We start from the raw sequence: 27,730 nt of genomic DNA, 5'->3' as shown, positions 1-27,730 counted from the left end.
GCCACCTTAATTAGAGATCCAACTAACTTAGAGTGAACAGCTTTGGAAGTGGGACAAAAATTTATGAATTGGAGGGTTTTACATGAGGAATCACTTAGAAATACCATAGGGTTATTGCTTTTGACGGTGGCATCCCACACAATTGCAAGGCTCCTGCAACTAAGAGCATGTAACAGTTTGTTCGAGCATCTTCCTAACCTCAAATGGTAGTTCTTGTGCTATACTATTCCTGGAATCAACTACATTGCCTTTAGCTTTCAATACATGCAACTGGTTGATAGATTGGCAAGATAACCGACACCTATTGCTAGTTGTCTAAAGGTCAAGAGACATTCATTGTTTCATCATCCAGAATAAAGCTAAATGCTGAGCCATATGAGCCTACTATTGTCTTTGCTGATATGCCATTCAAATGACTTCTGTAACTCATGATTACAGGGAACACCTGGGTGTTTTGCCATACCATTAGAGAATAAAAACATTAGCTTGATGACCTCATCCCCATGTGGATGATCAGAAATAGATAATTCTTGGTTTTCGACTGCGGACTTATTGTCCGACATGAAACATGAGGCTCTCCTTAGCTTTTTTGGCCTCCCATCACCTTGTGTTTTTTCTTCTTTGTGGTTCATTCTATAGAGGCAGGTAGCGTGGTTGGGGGTGGCAATCCCCCCTCGGAATCTCGCTCCAGCAATCCCAGAGCCAGAGCTGGAGCTCGCTCGTCCCATCAAGGGTGCTCAATCCCTATTTTATAAGGATCTCGATTCCTGACTGAAAGGGATCTTGATTGCTTTGGAAAGGGGATTGCGACCCCATTGGAATGGGGAATGATCATGGTTTGAAGGGATCTCTATCCTTGGGAACTCTTTCAAAAGGTTTCGAATTTTGAACCAAGTCTTTGAGTTTGAACCAAGTCTTTGAGTTTGAACCATTTATTTTGCTTTTTGCCAATTTTCTAGTTAACGACCCCTTGTAGGCAATTTTTTTTTCTTATTTTCTTAAGTGCTTGAGAACTAACAAACTGACTTGGAATTGCCCTTGTTGGCTTTGACCTAGGGGGCTTCCCTGTCCTGGATAGTCCCGAAGGGGAATTTTCCAAGGTTTTCTAGAACCATTACAGTGAGTGGCCCTATCACATCTGGTTGGGGACTTGGGTGATTCCTAAGTTTGATTGCCCTCCAGTATCTTTTTTCAAGATTTTTTATGGGACTTTCAGGCTATAGATTTTCGTTCTATATGTGTAGATAATACTAAAAAATGGATCATACATTTCTTAATTTTTTTAAATCAGTTAAAATTAAAATAATATGTGTGTTTAGTGTTCCCCAAAGCAATCCAACATACATATAGTACAAATATCATGCTACTCCCAGGCCCGATTCATGAACAACGCTCCCAGGCGCTCCCAAGGTGAGGGGCTTTTGCCATGGGCAATTTCCAAGCTCCCTTCCACTCCCAACAACTATGCTCCATTTCCTTATGTTTTTGGTTCATAATAATTTTCTAGGGCCCCAGCGGCATGTAAAGATTTTTATGCAAGGATGAAAACAATTATGAATGATGTTCTCAAGATGTATCTTTATTTTCTATTCTTCAATAGCAACATACTAGTTTTTGTGTAGAAGTTTTGTTTTGGTTGAGTTGCTACTGCTTTATAGTTTATTTTCTAGTTTAAATGTCATTTGTTTGGATGTAGAGAATGTAATCTTATGTTGAATCTTTCCTTATTCTATGAAATATGATGACAGGTTTTTGCTACTCCGGAAACTCAAATTGGATTCCATCCTGATGCTGGGGCTTCTTTCTATCTTTCTCATTTGCCTGGCTATTTAGGTATTTATGATGTGGATTGTTTCTTTGAAAATATTTCTATTTATATGGATCTGATTGTGCTATGCATGTATAAGCCATTTCTTTGTTGATAAGTGAGCATTAGAATTGTATGTTAGAAGTGCATGTAATATACTGGGGGGTGCAAGCTGAGTTTTACTGTACCAAAATGATAATTGCAAAACAATAGAAAGTGCATAAAACAGTTAAAAAGGAAGGCACAAGATTTGGTTGAAAATTTATGAGGAATCAGAATTATGTGCTTCAGAATCAAATATAGTATGAACTATTGTTTCTTGAGAAAACTGTTTAAAAGATGGATCACAACGTATGTGGGCTGTTCAAAAGGGACATATCCTATTGTTCCACAATGATGCTGCTGAGATTGTTGGGATATGTTTAAGAGAAAGTAGCGAGAGAACCATGCTCACAAAGATGGCTTAGGACATCTGCATATGCATACCTTGTTCATCGTGTGATCAGATGAGAAGGGGTTGAGAGTAAAATTCTAGGTGAACAAGGGCTGATTACATATGATAACTATTCATACGATATGTCAGTTTGAGAAAACCAGAGAAAACGATTGCAGCATCAGAGAAAGCTGTTTAATATTAAGGGACTTCTGAAAAGCTGGGATGCATGAAAGATTGGATAATGTGTTGATCAAACCCTGCAGTTCTAGTCTACCCGGCACCCACTCCACCATCAATGGATCGATCACCTGTGGTGTCCTGAACCCTTCGTTCAGTCGGTATATGTCTTTTAGGGTCTTTAGTATTCTCTTGACCTATTGGGGCCTACAACTTTGCCGAGTCGACTGGCATCCCTTTCAATTGCGCACTTATCGAAATGCTCATTACGAGAAAAGAACATTTGAGCCATGTAAATTTCTAAAAATAGACATTAAGTAAACATGTAATTTTTTTTTTTAATAAATTGACTTCTTGTATTGAAGTGTAAAGGTGTACCAAATTGCATGTATGAATGAATGAGAAGAAAAATTGCGTGTACATTTGTACAAAATTGGAAGGGCTTTCTGATAAAAAATTGTTCAAGGGAATTCGATCATTAAAGGATCTTTAGATCTCTCGGATAGGTGAAGAATCAAGATCTTGAGGAGGTTTTAAGAAAAAGTGCCTTACAGCCAAGGAAGGACTTGGAAAAGCCATGTGTCACACTTGGTCACATGACTTCTCATATATACAAAGGTGCACAAGCACAATATTACCCCTAATGAACTATAATAGTGCAGAAATATTATTTGGTCATATTTACATATACTAAATGACCATAATATTAAGAAAAAAAATTGAGGGTAGAATAATAAATTACATTTCTTCACTTCCCTAAACTATCCTTCTCTTTACACTCCCTCAAACTAATGGGGTTGATCAATAAGTAGCATCCGTTTGTGCAGAAGGAGATCATGGCACTTGCTAGCTGTAGATTGAAGGAATATATGGAATAATTAGTTTGTCATTTTGAAACTGTCCCCGACCAAAGTGACAATCAACTTCAATGTATGGTCCTTTCATGGAATAAAGGGTTATTGGCAATCTTGAGGGCACTAACATTATCAGCATTAACTGGAGTTGGAGCAGCAAGCCGAATATTACTAATAGGCTATCTAAGGCAAACCACCTCACTACTAGCGGAAGACATGTCTCTATGGTCCATACTCTAATTCATATGTCGAATTGGAAACAACAGATTGTTCCTTGGATTTCCATGTAATAGGTGATGAAGCAAGGAATAAGTAGTATACTCTAGTGGAGTGGTGAGTGTCAGGGCATCCAACATAGTCAGCATCAATGAAGGCCACTAGCTCGAGCTAGGAGTCAGGAGAGTCGAAATGATATCTGTCTTGAGTCCACGATTCGATGCACAATAGTCAAGTGTAGACAATGGGGATTTGAGACAAACTGACTAACGTCAGAAAACATGGAAAATTTATGGTTTGAGACATTATGAGGTATAAAAGACTTCCAACGAGGCATCAGTAGGTAGAAGGATCAGAGATTCTATCTCCATCATTTTTGGAATACTTCACATTAAGCTCTTATGGAGTATCCACAATATGGTTGTTGGGAACGGGAGCAGTTGCTGATGCTGGCGTTGGAGCCTGAGATTGATCTGGCTGAAGGTCCTTACCTTGGGAGCTATTTAGGGAGCGGCCTACTATAAGTACTATATGTATATAGGAGCGACTTTATACACACACTCACACACACACTCACCAGTAAGCTGCATGTGCTTTCACTTGTTACTGGAATATTATTTGTCTTAAAAATAACAGAGTTTTATCATTATAGTTGTATAAATGAAATTTATTTATGAAATACAAAATTAGCATACTTGCTCTAGAATAAAAAAAAAAGCTCGATTATTACACTTTGTTCTATAACTGTTTGTGTTGAAAATTCTTAATAACACTCAATTGAACATAAAAGATTTTGTAGTAAGAAGACATTTTAACATTCAAATATACCATGGAAATTATTTACTATACACATCAGTTGTCATTCCATATTATTGTTTATGAATAACAATATCCGTCCCCTTAATTGAAGAGATAATGGTCATACATAAGGTCTTAGCAAGAGATGCTTATGGAGGAGATGTCATAAGGAAGATAAAGGAGCTAAAAATCATAAAAATAGTGAAAGACAACTTTTGAAACATATAAATATTTAAGACATAAAAATTGTAATTAAAAACATATGAATTATTTAAAATTTACAAAACAAGAAACAATGCTAGTTAGCTAAATAGCATATTTTAAAATGAGAAATGATCCTATAGGACCCTCCCCCACCTATGTGTGTAGGACCCCAAAGGATTGCCATTAAATTTGGCACGGATCTATAGAAAAGTCAAGTCCCACACGCATGTGATCACTTTTCTAGAGATTCGTGCCAACTTTAATGGTGATCCTTTGGGGTCCTACACACATGGGTGGGGGAGGGTCCTATAGGATCATTACTCTTTTAAAATATTAAAAAGTCGCAATCAAAAGAACTGAAATATATCACTGACAATTTTAAATTATAGAAAGTCATAATTAAGAAGTGCAAAATTTCATAAAGAATAGTAAAAGAAGAATAATGTAAATATAGTATTTTTAATAAATATATTAAAAGGTGATACCTTATAAGATAAAAACAAAAATGTTATTCCAAAACCAAGATATTATGAGCGACATATTGTAGATGGAAAATAGCAAGAGAAAGCTAGGGGATATAGGAAGGTTAAAAAATTAGTTATAAATGATTTTTAATAAGTAAGAATTTATAATTAAAAGCACATATTACTTAAGAATCTCAAAAAATTAAAGTACTAATCACACATTTTGTAGAAATTATGAATTCATAAGTACAAAACCTTAAAAGATATTCATAAAAATGAGTAAAATACAAAACTAGAAATTAAATATGTTCTTTTCAAAAATCCTAAAAATAAAATCAATATGTTCTTTAAATTAAAAATAAAGCAAGGGTTCAAGAGAGACCTATAGAGGAGATGATATGAGAAAGGTAAAGGAGCTAGAAATCATAATTTAGTGAGCAACAATGTTTGAAGCATATAAATATTTAGAACATGAAAATTGTAAAAACATAGAAATTGTTCAAAAATTCCCAAACCCCAGGTTTCAAATGAGTATATCGCTTCTTGATTGAATGTTATACATTTGTTTAGAAAAGTGAGTAAATTGTTTATGTTATGTTTTAAGATAATACATAGGTAGCCGTGTATGCCACTGTGGGCCAGAGGTGCGAATATACACATAATGTTAGCATTCTCAAATTTTTTTAATAAAATTCATATATGATTATATTTAGAACTCGCAAAATAAATTAATTAAAAATATTCAACTTTTTTTTTTTTGTTTGACAAAGTTAACATTTTATTACTGGGGAGAATGATTACATGGATGTGATGATCCGAAGTCACCCACGCAAGGTGACTCGACAAAAAATGCGTTTAGTCTATCATGTACAAAACAGGCTTATAGAAACAGCCCAATTACATTGATTTACATGGTGCTTTCAAAAAATTCAGCAGGGCAAAAAATATGCCAATATACAAGGATTTTTAGGTTATGTGCCAATGATCCAGAGCAAAAAAGGAATTGGACCCGGCTTGAGCTTGTCCTTGGCTTCTAGCTCATTCTTTCGCCAAGCGATCTGCGGAGTTATTGGACGTCCTCCATATATGCTTCCAGGAGACTTCCATAGCCCTGCAAATGTGATCAATTTCATAAAAAATTGAGGTTAGGTGCCATGGTGGAGAAGACACTTTACTTACCCAGGAAATGACATTTTGTGAGTCTCCTTCCACTATGAGGTGCGGGCCCCAAGAACGGTTGAATTTTTTCAAGTCTAGTAAGAGGGCCAAGGCTTTTGCGTGGTGGGAGTCCTTGAGACCAAGGTGCACCGAAAATATTAGGAGAATGTTGCTTTGGTGGTCTCTGAAGACCCCTCCAGCCCCTGCCGGGCCTGGATTCCCTAGGTGACCAAAGAGATTTCCTTGTGAAGGAGTGCCGATGTGTGGACTTTTTGGCCTTGAAAGATTCTAATATTTCTTTCCACCCAGACTGTCCAAATGGTTGCAGCTATTGTTGCCTTCCAAAGGATTCTTCCGGCCTCCGGCCAACATAAGTCGAAATCACAAGATGTCAAGGCCTTGATCGAGGGAGGGGTGATCCATTTGATGCCAAGTAGTTGCAACACTTGGCCCCTAAGATCGTAGGTAAAATCGCAGAGGATGAATAGATATGGGGATTTGATTCCTCCTCACATTGTCACAAAGCACACCTATTAGGGATCGGGATCCCTTTCTTTTGGAGATGGTCCACTGTGAGAGCTCTATGGGAGCCGGCAAGCTAGTTGAAAGTCTGAACTTTGGGTGGAGCTATGGTGGACCAAACTTTGGACAGAACCGAGGTGGGATTCCTCGAGAGAGTGGGGGGTAAAGTTAAGCTCTTATAAAAGGAGGCTATCGAGAACTTGCAAGAGGGGGCTAGAGTCTAGACTATAGCGTCTCTGCCATGAGGAGAGATGAATAGAGAGTGAAGGGTTGGCGAGAGCAACATGAAGTGAATGGTTTCCTCTTCAGTTAGGTTCCTTCGGAGTGATGGATTCCAAACTCTATGTCCTCCTGTCAAAATCATTTCCTCAGCAATAGTAGAATCTTTGTTTAGAGCAAGTGAGTAAAGGGTAGGGAACACCTCTCATAGAGGGGAGGGTCCTAACCATAAGTCCGATCAGAATCTCACTCTGGAACCTTCTCTAGGATGAAACCTTATGAATCTTCCGAACTAAGCAAAGACCGAGGAAAAAGATTTCTAGGCTCTTGAGGTGCTATGCTACTGGCACCTTTCTGGCATCCAGGCACTTTCGGAGATTCTATACTTATTCCTTAATACTTGAGCCCAAAGAGCATTAGGCGGGGTGGCTAGACGCCACCACCATTTCCCTAGAAGTGCCAAGTTATGTTTTCGAAGGTCTTTGATTCCTAGACCTCCCTGATGTTTGGGTAGGCAAATATTGTCCCAAGCTACAAGATAAAATTTCTTCTTTTCAGCCCTCCTCGACCATAAGAAGTTCCTCATGAGTTGGTCCAGGCAGTTAGCCACCTGGCCTGGCATATGGAAGAGAGACATGAGGTAAACCGGGGAATTTACTACTGTAGCTTTGATCAGGGTCGTTCTACCTGCCATTGAGAGGAATCTGCCTTTCCACCATGCCAAACTTCTATCTACCTTATCTAGGACATGGGACCATTGTCTCTTCTTGGGTTTCCCTAGTCCCAAGGGAAGGCCTAGGTAGGTAGTTGGGAGCTCCTCCACTTTACACTCTCAATTCGGAATGAGTGCTCCGACTTCTGCATTTGTTATAGCAGCACCCAACATTTTTGATTTGTCCATATTGACTTTGAACCCAGTGGCTGTTTGGAAGCAATTCAAGAAAAGTTTTAGGGTGCCAACTTCATTTGAAGAGGCATCAATAAACACCAACATGTCATCTGCATATTGCAAATGAGACACAGTTGGGCCGTCTCTACTACTTCTGAAGCCAGAAAGGAGATCTGCTTGATATAACAGGGAAATAGAACGACTGAAGACTTCCGCCGCAATAGCAAACAGGAAGGGGGAGAGGGGGTCACCTTGGCGAAGATCCCTCGAGGACGGGAAGAATCCTTTTGGGGTTCTGTTATAAGAAAAGTGTGGATGGGAATAACAACCTCTCATCCACTTCCTCCATTTATCCCCGAAACCCATTCTAGCCATCGACTCGTCTAGAATTAACCAGTCAACATGGTCATAGGCTTTTTCCCAGTCTATTTTAAAGATAAGCCCTGGTTTTTTCTTTAGATGCCTCGAGTTGATGCACTCATGGGCCACTAAGGCCCCATCGAGAATCTGCCTGTCTTTGATGAAGGCGGATTGTGAAGAGTAGATGATAGAAGGGAGTACAAGTTGAAGCTTAGAAGTGAGAACTTTTGCCAGAATCTTGTAGGAGGAATTGAGAAGACTGATTGGACGAAAGTCTTTGATTTCCTCTGCCCCTTCTACTTTAGGGATGAATGCTAGGAAGGTGGCGTTCATGGCTTTGTGCAGGGTACCCCGTAGGAAAATTTCCTCAAGGAACTTGATGAAATCGCGACGGAAGGTATCTCAGAAAGCCTTGAACGGAGCAATTGGGAAGCCGTAGGGGCCGGGGGCCTTATCTTTGGCAAGAGCATTGATTGCTTGTTCTATTTCTTCTTCTGAGAAGGTTCGTTCTAGCCAGACAGCTTGGTCTTTTGTGAGGGTTAGTCAAGGGATGACATTCTCTGTCTGGGGCCGGGATGAGCAGAGTATAGAGTCTGAAAGAACTCTATGATTGCTTGCTCTATTTCTTCTGGTTTACGGTAGCAGTTGTTTACTTTGATCATTGAGAGAGTATTGTCTCTCTTGCGACAATTAGCTATCCGATGAAAAAAGGCCGTGTTATGGTCTCCCGCTTTCAACCAGCTAATCCTTGACCTTTGGAACCAATAGATCTCTTTTCTTTTGATGGAATATAGGTATTCCTATTTTCTCTTGGATCTGAGGTCCTGCTTTGATGCATCGAGGGTTCTAGTCTCCTCAAGAAGGTCAATCTTTTTAATGGTTTCTAATAGGGAAGACTTGATTTGAGATAAGTTACCTGGCCTGGATCAACTGCAAGTTTTGAGAGAGGATTTGAGGAGTTGGATTTTGGTTTGAAGGATGTATCCAGCTCTACTCGTGACCTTTGAAGAAAAGAAGTTCCTCCAGGTTTGGACGAGGGTATGTAAGGACTCCTCTTGGAGCCAGTGAAGTTCAAAGCTGAAGGGGGTAGGGCCCCTCTTTACTGCACTCGTATCAAGCATAATGGGGCGGTGGTCCAACATAGGTTTAGGAAGGGCCATTGATAAGGAACTAGGAAAGTGCTCCTCCCAGTTCATAGAAAGGAGAAATCTGTCTAATTTGGAGAGGGTGGGTTTAGTAGTGTGGTTGGACCATGTATACCTACAGCCTTGAAGGGGGATATCTAGGAGTTCATTTGGGCTGATAAAGTCTGAGAAATCCCTCATGTCTTAGGAGATAGATGTTGAGGGGTATCTCTCATAGGACCATCAGATGACATTAAAGTCTCCTCCCAAGCACCAAATGGGGTGTAGTAGGGACGCAACGTTATCCAATTTTGATCAAAGCCTGTTCCTGCTGGTGGGAGAGTTTGGGCCATAAACTGCCGAAAAGTTTCATGGGATTAGTGCTAGAAAGGAGAAGTGTGACTGAAAACTCTCCTATGAAGGAGGAGTTTAGGGTTTGGTCAGAAGGGTCCCATAACACCCCTATACCTCCTGGTGCCCCATTCGCCGGTAGAGAGACCCATTGGCAAGGTCTTCTACCCCAGACCTGGTGAATGAGTTAGAGATTAGGCCCTGATAGTTTGGTTTCAAGAAGTTCAAGAATTGTAGGAGAGAGTTTGGAGGTGAGGTCCTTGACAACGTCCTTTTTGGAGGACTGTCCTAGTCCTCTCACGTTCCAAATAAGCTGCTTCATCTTTTAGGGGTAAGCGAGGAGGAGGCCAATCTGAAGGACCTCCTTGAACAGTCCATGGTGAAAGGAGAGGGGCGACTCTCTACTGGGTTCCCACTTCGCAACAAAGGTTAAGGAGGAAAAAAGGTTGCAAAGCTCTCTCTGACCTTTGAATCTCACTTGCATCTTGCTCTGTGCATCCGCTGTGATGAATCTGTGAGCCGGTCCTTCAGGTCCATCATATTTGAATCCCATTAATCTGTACATCTCTCTCATTCTTTGTTCTCGAGGTTGGTATCTCGTGGGACTCAATTTCAGATTCTGCCAAAGGGGTAAGGTTGGAGGGGTAGAGGTTAGGGGGTAGGAAAGGAAGGCACATAAAAGTTTCTGGGGCGGTAGCTTGTGCTGGGTGGATGTTGAAGAGGGTAGAAGTTGCAGAGGAAGATGCAGGGGCAAAGAGTGAAGCTGTTGGGGGTTAGGGTCAAAGTTTGGGATCGGGTCATAGGGTGAAGGGGTAGAAAGGGTTGCATAAGGGTGGGAATAAACTTGGGGAGGGTAAGCAAAAGAAAGAGAAGGGAGGTAAGTGAGGAAATGGTGTGTTTGAATGGAGGAGTAAGTGGAGAACAAAAAGGGAGAAGAGGGGGGCCAAGCAACATGTAGAGTGCGAGCGCTGCGGATGTGGACGAGGTGAGGGGTATATGAGAGGTGAGGGGCCAGCAGGTTCGAGATAGAAGATGGGTTAGGAGGAAGGTGTTCCATTGTTAGGGCAGCGCCAATACATATTGGGATGAGGTCATTGTTTCGTTGTCTGGTTGGGTGTGTTGCCAACCGATAGCGCTAGCTTCTGGCCAGGCTGAAGAAGTTTTGCAAGGTTAAGAGGACAGAAGGTGAGGGTGAGGGGAGTAAGGGAAGGGCTAGCGGTGGCCAACGGAGTGGGGTTAGGCAATAAAGCGGGGTGAGAGGTCAGTGAGGAAGGGTCAAAGTTACAGAGAGATGGGGAGGGGGTAGAAGGTACCTGTGCGCAGGAAGTTTGGGGAGGGTGGTTGTGGGGGAGGGGCGTGAACTAGTGCCGATGGAGGGTTTCGACAGGGTGGAGTCGTCAAGGGGGTTTGCCACTGGAGGGGATGGGGGTTTATCGTACCGGGGTGACAGAGGAGCAGAGGGATAAGGTGTGGAGTAAGGGCAGGTGTCAACATCGTGACGAGTGGGAACAACAGTGGAGGTGGTAGGAGAGATGGATGGTGGAGGATAGGCGAGAGGGATTGAGGGACAGGTGTCAAAGGTTGTGAGGCAGAAAGGGGTGGTGAGGGATGCTCGTAGGCAGGGGCTGTCAGCGGAAAGTCATGAGTTGCCGGCTCTGTCCGGGACACATAGGGCAGGAGTTGAGCGGCTGGGGGCAGGTCAGATGATGGGTGTGCAGGGTTGAGTGGCTCGTGGGGACACATGGTGGGGGAATTTGAGAAGTGAACTGGGGTAAAAGAGGAGAGAGGCTCAGGACAAGATGGGGGGGTTTTAGAGAAGGATGGGCCGGGTCGGTCTAGAGGGCTAGGAGAGAGGGTGGAGGGGGCAGAGTCTACCAAGACATCTTTTCCGAGTTGGTGAGATACGGGGAGAGTGACGACGATGGGGGACCTGGTTGTGGCAGCTTCTATGGGGCTCGGGTTAGTAAGGGTTTGCGGGGCCGAATGCAGCTTAGATTGATTAGTGGCCGTACGCTTTCGCTTTGACCGTTCAGGGGGCTTTTCCCACAGACGCCAGAAAGACTTCTTCTGCGGCTGTTGTCCCGGGTAGCCCATCAAGTGATGGGTCGAGTAGGGTGCACGCTAACAAGGCCTCTTCCGGTGACGCTTTTCCTGGTCACTACTGTCTAGGGCTGAGCTGAGGTTTCCAGTGAAGGAGTAAGGTCGACATGTTGAAAAAACTGCGGGGAGGGGGGCGATGCCGACGACCACGAGACGAAGACTGGATAGTAGAGTTCTTCTACCTCGAGCCATACTATTTGTGGGATACGACTAGTGTTTAGAACTTCCAGGAGTAATCGTATGGAGCCCAAAGGGAGAGTCTTCTGGGAGATCCAGTGAATACAGACAAGAGAGCCACAAATTGCCGCCACTCTCCGAAAGGCGTTGGGGGACCATGCGTGAAGGGGGACGTGGTTCAGGGTAATCCAAATCCTTTGTTTCCTGAACGAGCCTTCTTTAGGCGACCACGCCCGAAGAGTGCAGGAGGCTCCTTTGAAGGAAGGGCTTTTGGCTTCCTGTAAGGCAAGTTGGGCTGCAGCTGATGCCGGGAAGGAAAACAGGAAGTCACCACTGGAAAGACGTCTGCAGGTTAAGTTAACCTCTTTCCAAAGACTCTTGAACCAACTTTCAATCCCTTTTTGGTCGTCACGTCCAGGTTTGAAACTACCTACTATTGACGCCTTAAGTTTAGTTCTATTTCTCGCTGTCTCCTCTAGAGGGGAGGAGATGTAGAAGGGGAGGTAGGAACAACTGGCGGAGGAGTTTTTGACTCAAGGTCCACTGCCCTTGTGTTGAATACGAAGGATGGATATAGAATTTTCCAGCCTGTTGCCTTGCCCTTGGGGGTCAATATATCTATATAGGTGGAAATCAAAAGAATTAAAGTTTGGGTATTGGAGATTTCATCCTCCAACTTGAGAATGGCAAAAGTATGGTTCGAGAGCAAACTCTTTATGCTCCTGAGATGAAGAAGAGTTTCGTTTCGATCGCAAAATTGGCAAAGGCAGGCTACTCCACTTTTTTTACTGGTAATAAGGTGGAGGTGAAATATGGAGATGAATTAGTCATGAATGGTCATCTTGTAGAAGGTTTCTTTTCACTTGCAATAAAAAATTCCATTTCTGATGTCTTGTGTTATAGTGATGATGATAATGATGCATATATATGGCCCATGAGATTAGGGTACATAAATTCTAAAAGAATGGAGAGATTAAAGAGAGAAGGATTATTGAGTAATCTTAATGGAGACTTAACCAAAGTCTGTGAATCATGTGTTCAAGGAAAGCTGGTTAAGAAATCCTTTGCGAAAGCTCAGAGAGCTACTGGCATATTAGAGGTTGTCCATAGTGATATTTGTGGGCCTATGAATGTGGCCACTAAGGGTCCTAAAGAGGTACTTTATCACATTTATTGATGATCACTTCCGTTTTGGCCATGTTTATCTTTTAAGTGACAAGTTTGAAGCCCTAGACTGGTTCAAAGAGTTTAAAGCCAAGGTAGAGACCCAAACAAACCAGATAATTAAAGTCATTAGATCTGATAGGGGTGGAGAATATTCCTCACGACTATTTAAAGAATTATGCATTGAGCATGCTATATCACTATACTATGCCATACACTGCTCAGCAAAATGGGGTAGCTAAGAGACGGAATAAGACGCTGATGGAAATGGTGAGGAGTATAATGAGACATGTTAAACACTCCCTAGATTTTTGGGGAGAAACTGTCTTGTTAACCAACTATATCCTTAATCAGACTCCCACAAAAGCCTGTCCCACGAACTTCTCACGAGATTTTCACTGGTCGTGCTCTGTCCCTTGTTCATCTTAGAGTGTGGCGATGCTCTGCTCATGTCCTAATACCCTATCAAAATAGAACAAAATTAGATCCTAAAATAATTAAGTCCATCTTTATAGGATACCGACAACATGGTAAGGGATACTGTTTTTATAATCATGACACAAGGGCGGTCCTTGAGAGTAGGGATGCTCATTTCCTTGAGGAAGAATTACTTGAGGGTTGTGCCACTCTGAAACAAGCCAAGTTTCATGAGATAGAAAATGACACAAGTCAGGCCATGGATCTCGTACCACCTCGTCCTTGGAGAAGTAACCAAATTAGGAGAAAACCTGAGTTCTTCACTTACCTAGGAGAACATTATGAGAGAATTGAGTAAGAACCCTTACATGAACGCTGTTCCTACCAAGAAGCCATAACCTGTCATAAAAAGACCCAATGGGATGAAGCCATGATTGATGAACTTAACTCTATCAAACAAAATAATGTTTGGGAATTAGTGAAACTACCTCTTGATAGAAAACCAATAGGCTGCAAGTGGATTTATAAGAAGAAATTAAACTCAGAAGGGAAGTGGGAAAAATATAGCCAGATTAGTTGCTAAAGGCTTTACCTAGAAAGAAGGAACAAATTATGATGAGACCTTCTCCCTTATAGCAAAATTCACTTCCATAAGAATCTTAATGGCCATTGCAGCCCATTTCGACTTCGAAATCCACCAGATGGATGCTAAGATTGCATTTCTGAATGGGAAGTTAGAATAACAAATTTATATGAAACAACCAGAGGGTTGCATAGAAAAGGGAAAAGAAACCTGTGCGTAAACTTAATAAGTCCCTTTATGGCCTTAAACAAGCCTCAAGGCAATGGTACATTAAGTTTCATGGGACCTTGTCATCTGCTGGTTTTGTGCCTAACAGGAGGTCTATTGTATATATATGTCAACGTCAATGGGAGTGACGTGGTCTTCATCACTTTATATGTGGATGACATGTTAATTGCCAATAGTTCAATGAGTCTCGTATTGAACACAAAAGCTTTCTTGTCACAATATTTTGATATGAAGGATCTTGGAGAAGCATCATATGTTTTGGGGATCAAAATTACCTGGAACAGAAAAGAGAGAACAATTCAACTATCTCAAGAGACATATTTGCAGTAAAATTCTTAAAAGATTTGAAATGGAAAATTGTTGGCCCATATTAACTCCTATTGATGAGAAGACCAAGCTTAGCCTAGCCATGTGTCCCACTACTCCAGAGGAAAAGGAACCCATTCAGAGAATTCCATATAGAAGTGTGGTTGGGTCACTAACGTATGCTATGTTAGGGACAAGGCCGGATTTATCTTTTGTTATGAGTTTGATCAGCAAATTCCAGAGTAATTCAAACATGGAGCATTGGGAGGCCATCAAAAGAGTATTGCGATATTTAAGGGAACTGTTAGTTACGCACTCACTTATGGAGGAGGCTCGGATATACATATACAATAATATTCAGATGCGGACTATCAGGGCGATCCAGATGAGAGTAAGTCCACGTCTTGATATATCTTCACGCTTGCAGGTGGAGCTGTTTCTTGGTGCTCAAACAAACATGATGTTGTTGCATTCTCGAATATTGAATCAGAATATGTGGCTTGTTGCTTCGCAGCTAAAGAAACAGTCTGGTTGAAGAAGTTCTTGAATCAACTCAAATTTGATCCAGTGAAGTGCCCGTGTGTCAGAATCTTCTGCGATAACTAGGCAACTATTTGCGTATCAAAAGAGCTGATGTTTCATAAGAAATCTATGCATATAAAGCCGTGCTACTACCACATTCACAACAAGATCCGAGTAGGAGAGATTATGATTGCATATCTCTCGACACAATCTATGTTAGTAGATCCTTTAACAAAAGGATTGGTGGAAAATGCTTGCCAAACATGTACATGGGTTGGGCTTGAGAGAAATTAAGAGGGAGTGATTGTATGGCCTTCAAAGGCCAAATAGGAGATGTTGGGTTTTGTGGTCTTTAAAGGTCTAGAGAACTTGTAAAAATGATATGTAGTAGAATATGCACTTCAGTGGGAGTGTGTATGTTGACTGACCAATGGTTGGGCGGTTTTATGGCCCTGGTCGTGTTCAAAACCCTTGGCATTGGTCATGTTCAAAACCCTTGGCGCTGGGCATGTGGCACAACCGAAAAGGGTGTGAAGTGGGTCATCCCTTGTTGAGGTCGGAGAGATGCCCAAGGATCATCTTTGTAGGCCAGGAGAACTGTGTGGTCTCCTGTGTGCAGTTGTAAGCCTGTGAGAGCAAGGGCAAATCCTCAACAAACTTCTGTACGGCATGTAAACATGATAGCCACAAGGGAAGTAGCCCTTTAGAGGGTCACATGTACATGTCAAGGTTTCAAAAAACGCTAGGCGGCTTGTCTGGCAGCCAACACCCAGTGCCTAGGTGGGTGCCCAGAACCTCGGGCGCCCTGTAGTGCAAATTCTTAGCATATTTTCATATATTTGCTATACAAATTGATATATATGCATATATTTGTGTCAATTTTGTAATTTATTCCATTTGAAAATATCGTAAGTTCGCAACATACGTTTTTGTATGCAAACATATCATATATCTCTAGTTGAGATGAGAACAAACTTATTCAAAATTTCAAACTAGACAAAACATTTAAAAGTCTAATAGGTTATTGTAAGGTCACCAACTCTCATGTTCTCCATATTCCATATCCATAAAATAAACCTTAATAACATCCAAGTCTCCAACTCTCCAAGTCTTCAACAAGCTGACTTCCAAAACTATAAAGAACCACACAACAAAATAGTCCAATAAGGCAAAAAAAGTATAAACCACATAACAAAATAGTCCAAATGTCTAAATCCCAAACCAAGATGGTGCAATAAAGTTACTACAAAAGAAGAGAGAAGACATCAATAAGAATCAGAATCATTATCTTCATTGCTTGCATCTGTATCAGAATCAAGGGCATCATCATCAGAATCATCACCCTCTTCAACATATTCCTCTTCTTTCAAAGATTCTTCTGAATCTGCCTCCTCTTCCCCTATCTTCCTCCGTGCGTGGGAAGTATCAGCAGAAGTCGTTGCTCAAGTGGCCTTCCTAGGATTAGAAGCTTGTCCCGAAGCCTCCTCCACCATTTCACATGTTAAACCCTCCTTAGGGAAGACCTCCTCAGTACCAGGGTCACCAACTAGCCAATTTGAAGCATTCTTCATGTCCGAAGAGATGGGATCCTTCTTTTGCTGGTTTTTATTCTCCTTGAGCCTTTGATTTTCTCTAACAAAAACCAAGGCATTGAGTTTCTTTTGCTCAATCTTATTTCTTCTCTTTGTATGCACCTATAAGGAAAAATGCATATAACAACTCCTTTCAATAAAATGTTGTAGCCTTGTAGACGAGCTTTTCCTCTCACACCTATAAGTAAAAATGCATAAAACAACTCATAGTAGACTCAGCCTACAATGAGTCTGTGATCTTCTTACCTTCTATGAATCTATATTAGAAAAATGAACTTGTAAAGAAGAAAAGCATATAAAATTGTAAAATAGTAAAATACCATCTCAAACGAACTCCAATTGCGCTCACAACTAGAAGATGTACTTGTCAAACTCAAGATCCGTATAGCCATCTTCTGAAGGTTTGAGCGCTACTCCCATGTTGTCTCTACCACTGGGCTGCACTATGTAGGCAACTTCTATAATTAATTTAGGTATTTAACATTATCACACATAATTTTTGGAATTTGAAACTTGAAAGAAATATAATCTATAAAACAAAAGTAAAAAGTATATTACCTGGTTTGTCTTTGTTGCTTTGTCTTAATGGCATATCTGTCCCAAATGACATCAAAGAACACTTATACGAAATAAGCTCTTCAGTTGATATCTTATCTTGGATATGTGGATCGGGAACTAATTTCGCAAGGCACTAATTAAAAGCTTCCATAATTATCTTTTTTGACTCAATATGCGCATCTGCATAAAAGAATTTGGGGTTCAAATAGTACCCCGCTGCATGCAATGGTCTATGGAGCTGCATCATTGCCCAAATTCTCTGCAATCTCATTCTTAGACCTTTCCATTGCATCATATATATAGCCCATGGACGGCTTATTAGCATCAATCAAGCGCAAGACCTTCACCAAGGGAAGTTAAACAAATATCGCGTGCTTCACCCCATGCCAAAAATATTTCGAAAGAACAATATCTCGTGCCTTCTTTCCCTTGGCATCTCTAGACCAATTGCATGTATTCCACTCCTCTGAAGCAAACATAGACCTTAATGTGATCCTCCCCCTATACATGCTCTGTAGACTAAGGTAGGCAGTGGCAAATCTAGTGACCCCAGGCCTCACTAGCTGTCTTTTCTTTGTAAACTTGCGCGTTATGCTACGGGGTCAGTATGTGACTGTATATGAAGGTTGTAACCTCCTTAACCTTAAAACGAACTCCTTTAATTGTTGGCAAATCACCAATGTTCTCAAGCATAAGATCTACACAATGTGCAGCACAAGGAGTAAAAAATGTGGGGCCTCTTCTGTCGAAGCAAATGACCTTCAACTACATTGGGAGCAGCATTATCTGTGACCACTTGAATTACAAGTTCCTCCTCAACATTCTTATCAATGAAAGAAAATATATAATGAACATCATGAATATCATTAGAAGCATCAATTGATCGCAAAAAAACTGTACCCGAGGGACAATTTACCAACAAATTCATGTTACTCTCCCTATCACTCCACATATCTGTCATTAATGAAACCCCAAATTTAGCCCACCTCTCCTTATGGGTCTTGAGATATTTGTTAGTATATTTAACTTCTTTCTTCAGTAGTGACTCTCCATTCTCGTATGGAATTTGGACCTTTCAAACGTGGCCCAAATTGCCCAATTGCTTCCAACATTGTATGGAAGCTATTCAAGGGAGTGGTATTAAAAGAAATGCCCGCATGGTAAAATCACCTAGAAATATTTTGAATCATCCCTGTCTCTATCTTCTTTCTTAAATCTATTTTCAATTGTCACTTGTTTTTTCCCCTTTCCTCCCTTGGTTTTCTCAATTACTGTCTCAGGGTCAGGTGTAAAAAAACTATCTATAGGTCCTCTCATATGAGGCTTCTTAGACCTAAAAGCCCTCTTGCTCTTAGAGCTGTAAGTACCAACCATGGCTACCTCTTCTTCCCTTCCTTTATCCTCTTCTTTAGTGTCAATATTATCATAAAAAACATAGACCCCTGACTTTAATTCTGCTATAGCCTTTTGTTTTGAAAATTTTTTACTCTTTTCACCTTTAATGTATTCAGAAATTTCTTTCTTTACAAGCTCTGGGACTTTCTTATATGGGGCAACATTATCTCTAATACCAGCAAGATGTTTCTTAAATCTATTTATGTTGGCATTAGAAACATTTCCACATAAATTGCACATAATTTTATTCCCATCATTCTTATCCGCGTTAACACAATATTTCCATCTCGGATCTCCATCCCTAGTAGGCCCCGCAAAAGACATCTCAAATTGGAAAAATAAAACTCAAATAAAGATTGCAAATTGACATTTTTCTGCCAATCTCTGATCTTGGATGTTGGTTACCTCAATCGAGCTACTAATCAACTCAAAAATCTTCTAATGCCACCAATAACACCCTAAAAATAATTTCAATGAGAAAAAAAAACTTTTTCATTCCACAATGAGAAAAAAAAACTTTTTCATTTCACAAAAAATACTTTCGATTCTCAGAAATTACTTTAGATTCTCATAAATAAGTTTAGCGTAGAGATTGAGGTTTTTTTTTCACTTTGGGGGTTAAAAAAAAACCACAATATTTTTATATAAGATTGGGGTCAAGATGGCCCTTTTTTCCCTTTTGGGTGATTTAAAAAACAAAAAAGGGCCTACGGCGTTGGGTGTCCGCCTAGCCCTCCTTGGCGCCTACCCTGGTACATTCTCTCGTGTAGGGCTGCTTGGGTCTGGGCGTGTGGTTTTTGGTCAAGGCCGCCTAGGCGGGCGCTTAAGTGTCGGGCGGACCGGTTTTTAAAACATTGGTTCATGTACATTGAGAGTGCCTTCTTTGCACTATAATGACAAGTGCTAGACTTGCTCGTAAAGGGAGAACTGTAATCCACATTCCAGGATCATAGTAACACAATTTTATTATCCAATTTTGACAAGCCATTCATGAGCCCCTGCAAAGAGACTGTAGGTTATTGGACTTTGTTGGGTTGGAAAAGAGAACAGTTGTGGATCATGGTTTATGGGGCCAGTGAAGCGCCCTTAGTGTTGATTATTTTAACCCATTGGTACCAGTCCACTCCAAGTATATTTTATTTTGGTATTATTAATGTCTCTTTGATTTTTAAGTATTTTTTAAGAATTTTAAAATATTATTTATGCAGTAAATTTTCATAAAAGGGTATTTCTGAAAATTCTAAAACTTTAACAAATACATGTGAGACCAAGGATCTAGCCCCACATGTGGGACCATGTGCACTATAGGGACTACACCCTATTTCTTTTGTAATACAAAAGTGGTACGCCACTTTTATGGGAAGAAAAGGGGGGCACGCCCTTTTTCTTTGTTTTATTATAATATGTTTATTTATTTCAAAAAAGGGCACGCCACTTTATGAGGAGAAAGGGGACACGTCCCATTGTTTTGATATTTGTTTCAAATATAATGGGAAATCCTATTATCTTCAAAATAGATTTGATGTTTGATTCAAATATTATGGGATATCATATTGATTTAAGTTAGATTTGGTTTCCCAAGTATTATGGGAAATTTAGATAATATTTATTTAAAAAATATTTTAGTTTGATTTTAAATTTAAAAAGATAAAGTTTAAATTTGATTGGATTTATTATAAATAGGAGTGGATTGGGTCAAAATGTAAATGGATAATATTCTTAATCTTTCCATCCAAAATCACGATGGTTGATTTTTGGGATGGATGGCTCTGATTAATCTCGATTCATTGATTTCCTATTTATCCTAAAAAGGTGTAGCTGAAAATTAAATAAGGCAGATCTTATTCAACCTTGGAGATAAATTTCTTCTAAATTCCCTTCTATTTAAAGATGTTTAAACCTATTTGAAAGTACACTAGTTTTCTCTCTTCCCAAAGGTCTTTTTTGCTCCCAAAGATCTCTCTCCCCTCACACAACAATATTGAAACATCTCTCTCCCTCACGCGCTTATATTAAGGGGGATCTCTCTAACGCAAATATTGGGGATCTCTTTTCTCTCTTACGTCTCTCTTAACCAAAGAGAGGTACACCACCTCTCTCTCTCTCTGTCTCTCTCTTCTATATTTTTATCTTAGAAAAAATATATGTGGCCTCTTTTTCTTGGAGAAACATTAGACTAGAGTTTGCTGTATTTTAGAAGAAAGAGGAGGGAAGCTTACTTTAAAAGCTGTATTTTAGAAGAAAGAGGAGAGAAGATAGATATCAACTCCCAAGATTAGCCCTATTTTGTTCCTATAGAGTTTGTATAAACCCTAGTTTACTTTTGAGCTCTTTAAAACCCTGGAAGAAGAAGGATTACCTACAAAGCTTCTCTATCTTATAATTTCCAGCTACAATTTAACGAGGAAAAGTGCATCATTAGTCAGGGAATTGGGTGTGGTGTACTAAGTCTTGGTTAGGTAACTCCAGTCATTTTCCAGTAAACCTTCATTTTATTTTTTATTTATTCTCAATTTTATTTTCTATTTTTCTGTAATTTTTAGGAAAATATATTGTCTTAAAAATTGTTATAAAAGCTAGTTTAAAGTTCCTGGATAGTTTCTATTTCTATTGGTAGTAAAGTAAAGATCCTAGGTTGTATCTACGACATTGTTTTAATTTTTCAATGTATTGTGGTACATGTAAGTGAAATTCTGATATTTTAAAGTAAAAGAAATTTTTTAAATTTAATACCTTGAGTTCCACATAGCCACACCTTTCATTGGTATCAGAGCTTCTATATTTTACTACCACAGTTTGGGAGTTTTATTTTATGTTTCAATGAAAGGTGTGGCTATGTGGAACTCAAGGTATTAAATTCAAAAAATTTCTTTTATTTTTGTTCAAAATACTTGAATTTCTCTAAATGTGCCACAATATATTGCTGGAAAATTAAAATAATGCCTATGCCCTAAGTACAACTTAGGATCCTTATTTACTGTCAAGAGAAATAGAAACCATCCAAAAACTTTAAACTAGCTTTTATCACAATTTTTAACACAATATAAGTTCCTGAAAAATAAAAAAAAAATAGAAAACAAAACTGAAAATAAATAAAAATTAATGGGAAGACTTGCTGGAAGATGCCTAGCCTCATCCAACCAGGACTTGGTACACCCCACACCTGATTCCTTAAACAATGATGTACTTTTCCTCCTTAAGGTGTTGGAAATTCTAAGATAGAGAAGCAATCCTTCTGCCTCTAGGGTTTCAGAGAGCTCAAAAATAAACTAGGGTTTATACAAACCCCATAGGAACAAAATAGGGTTGATCTTGAGAGTCGATATCTCTCTAAAGTAAGCTTCTCTCTTTTTTCTTTAATGCTACAACAAACTTTGGTCTAAGGTTTCTCCAAGTAAAAGTGGCCATCTTTATTTTTTCGAAGATAAAAATATAGAGGAGAGAGAAAGAGCGGTGGCATTCTTCTCTTTGCTTAAGAGAGAGAAAAGAGACCCCCAATATTGTGCGTGAGAGAGAGAAACCCCCCTCAATATTAGTGCGCGAGGGAGAGAGATCTTTCAATATTGCTGCATGAGGGAGAGAGAAATCTTTGGGAGAAAAAAAAAAATCTTTGGGAAGAGAGAAGATCTAGTGTATTTTCAAATATCTTTAAATAGAAGGGAATCTAGAAGAAATCTATCTCCTAGTTTGAATAGGATTTTCCTTATCTAATTTTCAGCTACATCTGTTTAGGATAAATAGGAAATCTATGGGGTGAGATTAATCAAAACCATCTATCTAAAAAATCTGCCGTCATGATTTTTGGGTGGAAAGATTAGGAACATTATCCAATTACACTTTGACTCAATCTACTCTTATTTAATATAAATCCAATCAAATTTAAATTTTATCTTTTTAAATTTGAAATCAGACTTAAATATTTTTTAGATTTTTCATAATACTTGGGAAATTAAATTTAATTTAAATCGATATGATTTCTCATAATATTTGAATCAAATATCAAATCTAATTTGAAGACAATAGGATTTCCCATTATGTTTATATCAAAACAATGGGGCATGCCCCCTTTTCTCCTGATAAAGTGGCGTACCCCCTTTTGAAATAGATAAATATATTTTAATTAAAAAAAAAAATGGACGTGCCCATAAAAGTAGTGTACCACTTTTGTATTACAAAAAAAATAGGGTGTGGTCCCTAGGGTGTACGTACACATGTGGGGTTGGATCCTTGGTCTCACATATGTTTTTTAAAGTTTTAAAATTTTCAGAAATACCCTTTTATGAAAATTTTCTACAGAAATAATATTTTAAAATTCATACCAAAATAAAATATACTAGGAGTGGATCGGTACCAATGGGTCAAAATAAGCGACACTAAGGGGTTCCACTGGCCCCATTAACCATGATCCACAACTATTCTCTTATCCAACCCAACAAAGTCCCATGACCCACAGTTTTTTTGCAGGGGCTCATGATTTGCTTGTCAAAGTTGGATAATAAAACAGTGGGACTATGATCTTAGAATGTTGATTGCAGTTCTCCCTTTAAGAGCAAGTCTTGCACTTGGCACTACAATACAAAGGGGGCTCTCTTGATGTACGTGTACAAGTGTTCCTCTAAAGGGCTGCTTCTCGTGCGATTGTCATGTGTACATGCCATGCGGATGTTTATTGAGGATTTGACCCTTGCTCTCACAGGCTACAACCGCACGTAGGAGACCACACAATTCTCCTGGCCTACATACCTGATCCTTGGGCATCTCAGTTGTACCACATGCTTATGGCCTAGGGTTTTGGACATGACTAGGGCCATAAAACCACCCAACCTTTGGTCAGTCAACATGCACACTCTCACTGAAGTACATATTCTACTACATATATCATTTTACAAGCTCTCTAGGTCTTCAATGTTCACAAAACCCAACAAACACTGGGAGGTGAAATTCCCCGAGAATTGTGTACTTGTGGCTGATTGTCATGACCAGCATATCCTTGATTTTCATAATGTTGGTTAAGTAGATAAAATCTACCACATCCAGACTGCGGGTATTCCTTCCTCTTCCATGGCTTCTAGTGGTAGTGTTAAAGTTATAAGAATTGACATTTAAAAGTCATGATTCTCTTTCTTTGGCTTCAACTGATTTGTCTTGAGTAAGGCTTCATGCTAAAACCAGGTGGAGGTGGTTTAGACATGACCGATGTGACAAAGATGTTATACTCTTTAACCTAACCCTCCAAGCAAGCGTAGTACTTTATCATCATTGCTTACCACATAGCCAATAGTAGCTAATTGATCACAAAGTCCCTTCACTTTGTTAAAATACTGATTAATGGTAGAATTCTCTCTCTTACATTGTCGGAGTTGATGGTGAATATAGATCAGCGTTGCCTTGGATGATTGAGAAAAAATCTCATGAAGAAGATCCCATAAGTGTTTGGTGGAACAAATACTCTCACTTGCGACAAAATGTCTTGAGAAAGAGTAGAATTTTAGGCAACCGAATAAAGACTGGTCTTAGGCAAACCAACTCTCAGAATCAGGATTGCAGATGAGCTTCATCCTTTTTGTGTCATCTTTAAGTACAATCTCATTCTCAGTAGTGGAGAAGATAGGGTCCCATTGAGATAACGTATAAATTTTAGACATTTAAGAAAGAATGACTTGGCCTTTTCAGATTATGAAGTTGGTACAGTCCAAATTAGTAGAAACCATATGTGGAAGCATGTCGAGTGTGAAAGAGAAATTTGTAGATGAGGAAGCCATTTTTGATACTAAAGAAAAATCTTGGTGTTTAGAGATGGGTTGAGGACCCCAACCTCTACATCTGCGACAATGGATTTGAAACAAAAGATGGATTTTTGGCGCTAAAATTGGTCCATCTTCGAATGCTTTTCCTTGATCATCTATTTTTCTTTTCCTAGATCGCTCAGACCTTCACCGTTTTCGAAGTTTGAATTCGACATTTGGGAACGACAATGGATTTGCGAGTGAACAATATGTGTTTTGGATGTAGTTGTTTGAAACATCTAAAATTTCTTAATCGTTTTAGGAATTGAAATCACAGAATCGTGGCTGGCTTGAAGCTTCATGTTTTCAGAAGCGATGTCCATACAAGGGGAATTTCGGGAAACGAGATTCCTACTACATAGGAATCAAGATTCGTCCCAAATGGAATCGAGATCCCTGCATATATGGAATTGAGATTCCGTCCTCTTTGGATTCGAGTTTTTGACCTATTTGGAATCGACCTATATAGAATTGAGATTTCCTTCATATATGGAGTCAAGATATCGATATCTTTGGAATCAAGTTTTTAATTTTATGCTTCTCATAGATTTTGAATTGTTTAGTTTGTTGTTCATGGCCCTATGATTGTGTTTCCAATTTGAAGGAGAAAGTACCATTATATGTGGAATCCAAATTCAACAAATGTAGAATCGAGATTCAACAATTGCGGAATCGAATAATTTTTATTTTTTTGAGAACAGTTAACATTGTATAGCTATGGGAGTTTACATAGGGTAAGACTGTAAGCATACCCTCCCTGAGTGGCTAATAGTAAAAAAATACATTAGTCTTCCATTATCAGTATAGGCTTATAAGAAGTGCCCATGATACAAGATTTGAAAAGAGATTTACAAAAATCTGAGCTATGGGTTGCTCGATGAGAGAGGTGCTAATCTGTATGGCTGAGGTCCTGAATAAAAAAGGAGTTGGACCTAGGCTAGGAGTCAATACGCTGAGGTCCTAAACAAAACAGGAGTTGGACCTAGTTTGGGAGTCCGAATGCAAATTAGCTCCTTCAATCGCTAGCAGATCTGCTAGATTGTTGGACATCCTCCAGGTATGCTGCCATAAGACTCTAATATCGCTGCATAAATGGGAAATTTCGTCAAAGATTGAGGATAGTTGCCAAGGAGGAGGGGAGAAGCCTCTTGCTCAGAATGTGGTGTTAGAAGAATCTCCTTCCACTATCAGTGTAGAGGCCTAAGAGGACATAAGGTTTCTCAATCCCAGTAAGAGAGCCATGGCTTCTGTATATTGGGAGTTGAAAGTTCCTAGATGCGCCAAAAGAGTAAAAAGGACATTGCCCTGGCTGTCTCTAAAAACGCCCTCTGCGCCTGAGGGACCACGGTTGCCTAAGGAGCAGCCATCGAAGTTCTTGATGGTGCCCTCAGGTGGGGTTTGCCATATCCTGAATCTTGGGGGTTTGGGAGGTCTGTGCTTAAGAATGTTTTGCCATTGAAGGAGAAAAGTGTTTTTAGGGATGCCCAATAAGGATTTGTGTTGAGAGGCCGGAAGGTGGTTAGTGAGAGGCCCGGAAGGTGGTTAAGGATGCCCAATAAGGATTTGTGTTGAGAGGCCCGGAAGGTGCTGTTGTAGCTGAGCACCGTTGAAGATCCTATTGTTCCTTTCCAGCCAGAGAGACCAAATTGTAGTAGCCACCGTGGCCTTCTATAATATTTTCCCTGCCAAGGGCCACTGAGAAGCAAAATTGTGGGTGAAGAGTGCTTTGACCGTAGGTGGGGTAATCCATTGGAGGCCGAAAAGCTGGAGAACAAGTGACCAATGTTTACTAGAAAAGTCTCAAAGAATGAAAAGGTGGGGGTTAGATTCCTCCTCACAAAGACATAGGGCACATCTGTTTGGTAAGGAGAGGCCTCTTCTTTGTAATTGGTCGATTGTGAGGGCTCTTTGAGAACAGGCAATACAACTAAAGAATTGGATCTTTGGTGAGGCTATGGTGGACCACACTTTTGATAGGATAGAAGTGGGGTTTAGGGGGAAAGTTGGGGGTGAATGAGGGCTTTGTAGAAAGAGGCTACTGAAAAATGGCCAGAAGGGGATAGGCTCCAAACCAAAGAGTCATTGCTGGAAGAGGGTAGGAAGTGGGAGGATAGGGTACCCAGTAGCTGTAGGAACTGAGTGCACTCGTCCTCTGAGAGGTGTCTATGGAAAGAAGGATACCAAGTTCTTATGACTTCCACGAGGGGCAATTCCTCGTCGATAGAGGAGTTACAGTCAGTGGAGAGGCAAAAGAGGGTAGGGAGGGCCTTGCACAAAGGTAAAGTACCAATCCAGAGGTCCGTCCAGAATTGAACTCTGGTGCCAACTCTAACGTGGAATCTAGTGTGCCTTCTGAACTGTGGTAGGGAAGACGCTAAAGACGACCACACTCCAGACGGCCTCTGTTTTTGAATGCTCTCTGGAACCCAACTATCATCCCTGATCTTGTATTTTTTGCATAATATTTGAGCCCAGAGAGCATTCAGTTGAGTGGCCAAGCTCCACCACCATTTGCCTAGAAGAGTTGTGTTGTGCTTTCTCAGGATTCGAATCCCTAAAACCCCTTGTTTTCTTGGTAGGCAAATGTTATCCCAAGCTACCAGGTGAAATTTTGTCTTCTCTGCCTGGCCTGACCAGAGAAAATTATGCATAAGTTGTTCTATGCGGTTGGCCACCTGTGCTGGCATCTGGAATCGAGGCATGAGATAAACTGGGGTGTTTGCCAGGGTAGCCGTGATCAGGGTTACTCTGCCTGCTGGTGAGAGATATCTACCTTTTCAGGTGGAAAGGCGTCTCTCTACTTTGTCAAGTACCTGGGACCAAAGTCTTGTTTTGGGGTTTCCCTAGCCCTAAAGGAAGACCTAGGTAAGTGGAGGGGAGAACTTCCACTTTGCAGTCCCAGTCTGGGATAAGGGCAGCCACCTCGTCAGGAGACAAGGCTACGCCCATCATTTTGGATTTACTCATATTAACTTTGAACCCTATAGCAATTTGGAAGCACTGGAGGAAGAGTTTGAGGGTGTCAATCTCCTCTCGGGTGGCATTTAGGAAAACCAGGGTGTCATCTGCGTATTGCAGATGTGACACCTAGGGGCCTTGGTTGCTAGTGGTGAAGCCAGAGAGGAGACCATTCTGGTAGAGGCGGGAGAGAGATCTAGAGAAGACTTCCGTGGCAATGGCCAAGAGGAAAGGGGAGAGGGGGTCCCCTTGGCGGAGCTCCCTGTGAGCCGAGAAGAAACCCTTCGGTGATCCATTAATGAGGATGGATAAAATGGGGGTTGGAGTAACATCCCTTCATCCACCTACTCCAATGATCTCTGAAG

General features: G+C 40.3%; 1 protein-coding gene across 10 annotated transcripts in view; it reads left to right on the top strand.

Annotated features, from left to right (window-relative positions):
• Positions 1-27,730, top strand: part of LOC18432622 (small ribosomal subunit protein mS47) — a 62,456-nt gene that overhangs the window by 15,394 nt on the left and 19,332 nt on the right. For all 10 annotated transcript variants that reach the window (XR_016053081.1, XR_016053082.1, XM_088863503.1 and 7 more), the window contains one exon: positions 1,749-1,833. Coding sequence is in view for 8 of the 10 variants with exons in the window: in XM_088863503.1 (XP_088719629.1) it covers positions 1,749-1,833 (85 nt within the window). In the remaining 2 variants the exon portion in view is untranslated. The remainder of the gene's footprint in view (positions 1-1,748; positions 1,834-27,730) is intronic.

This window comes from Amborella trichopoda, chromosome 3 (genome assembly GCF_054954075.1).
Source record: "Amborella trichopoda isolate Santa Cruz 75 chromosome 3, AtrichopodaSantaCruz75HAP2 v2.0, whole genome shotgun sequence".
NCBI lineage: Eukaryota > Viridiplantae > Streptophyta > Magnoliopsida > Amborellales > Amborellaceae > Amborella > Amborella trichopoda.
The sequence above is the reverse complement of the archived record's forward strand: the minus strand, read 5'-3'. Positions and strand labels throughout refer to the sequence as shown.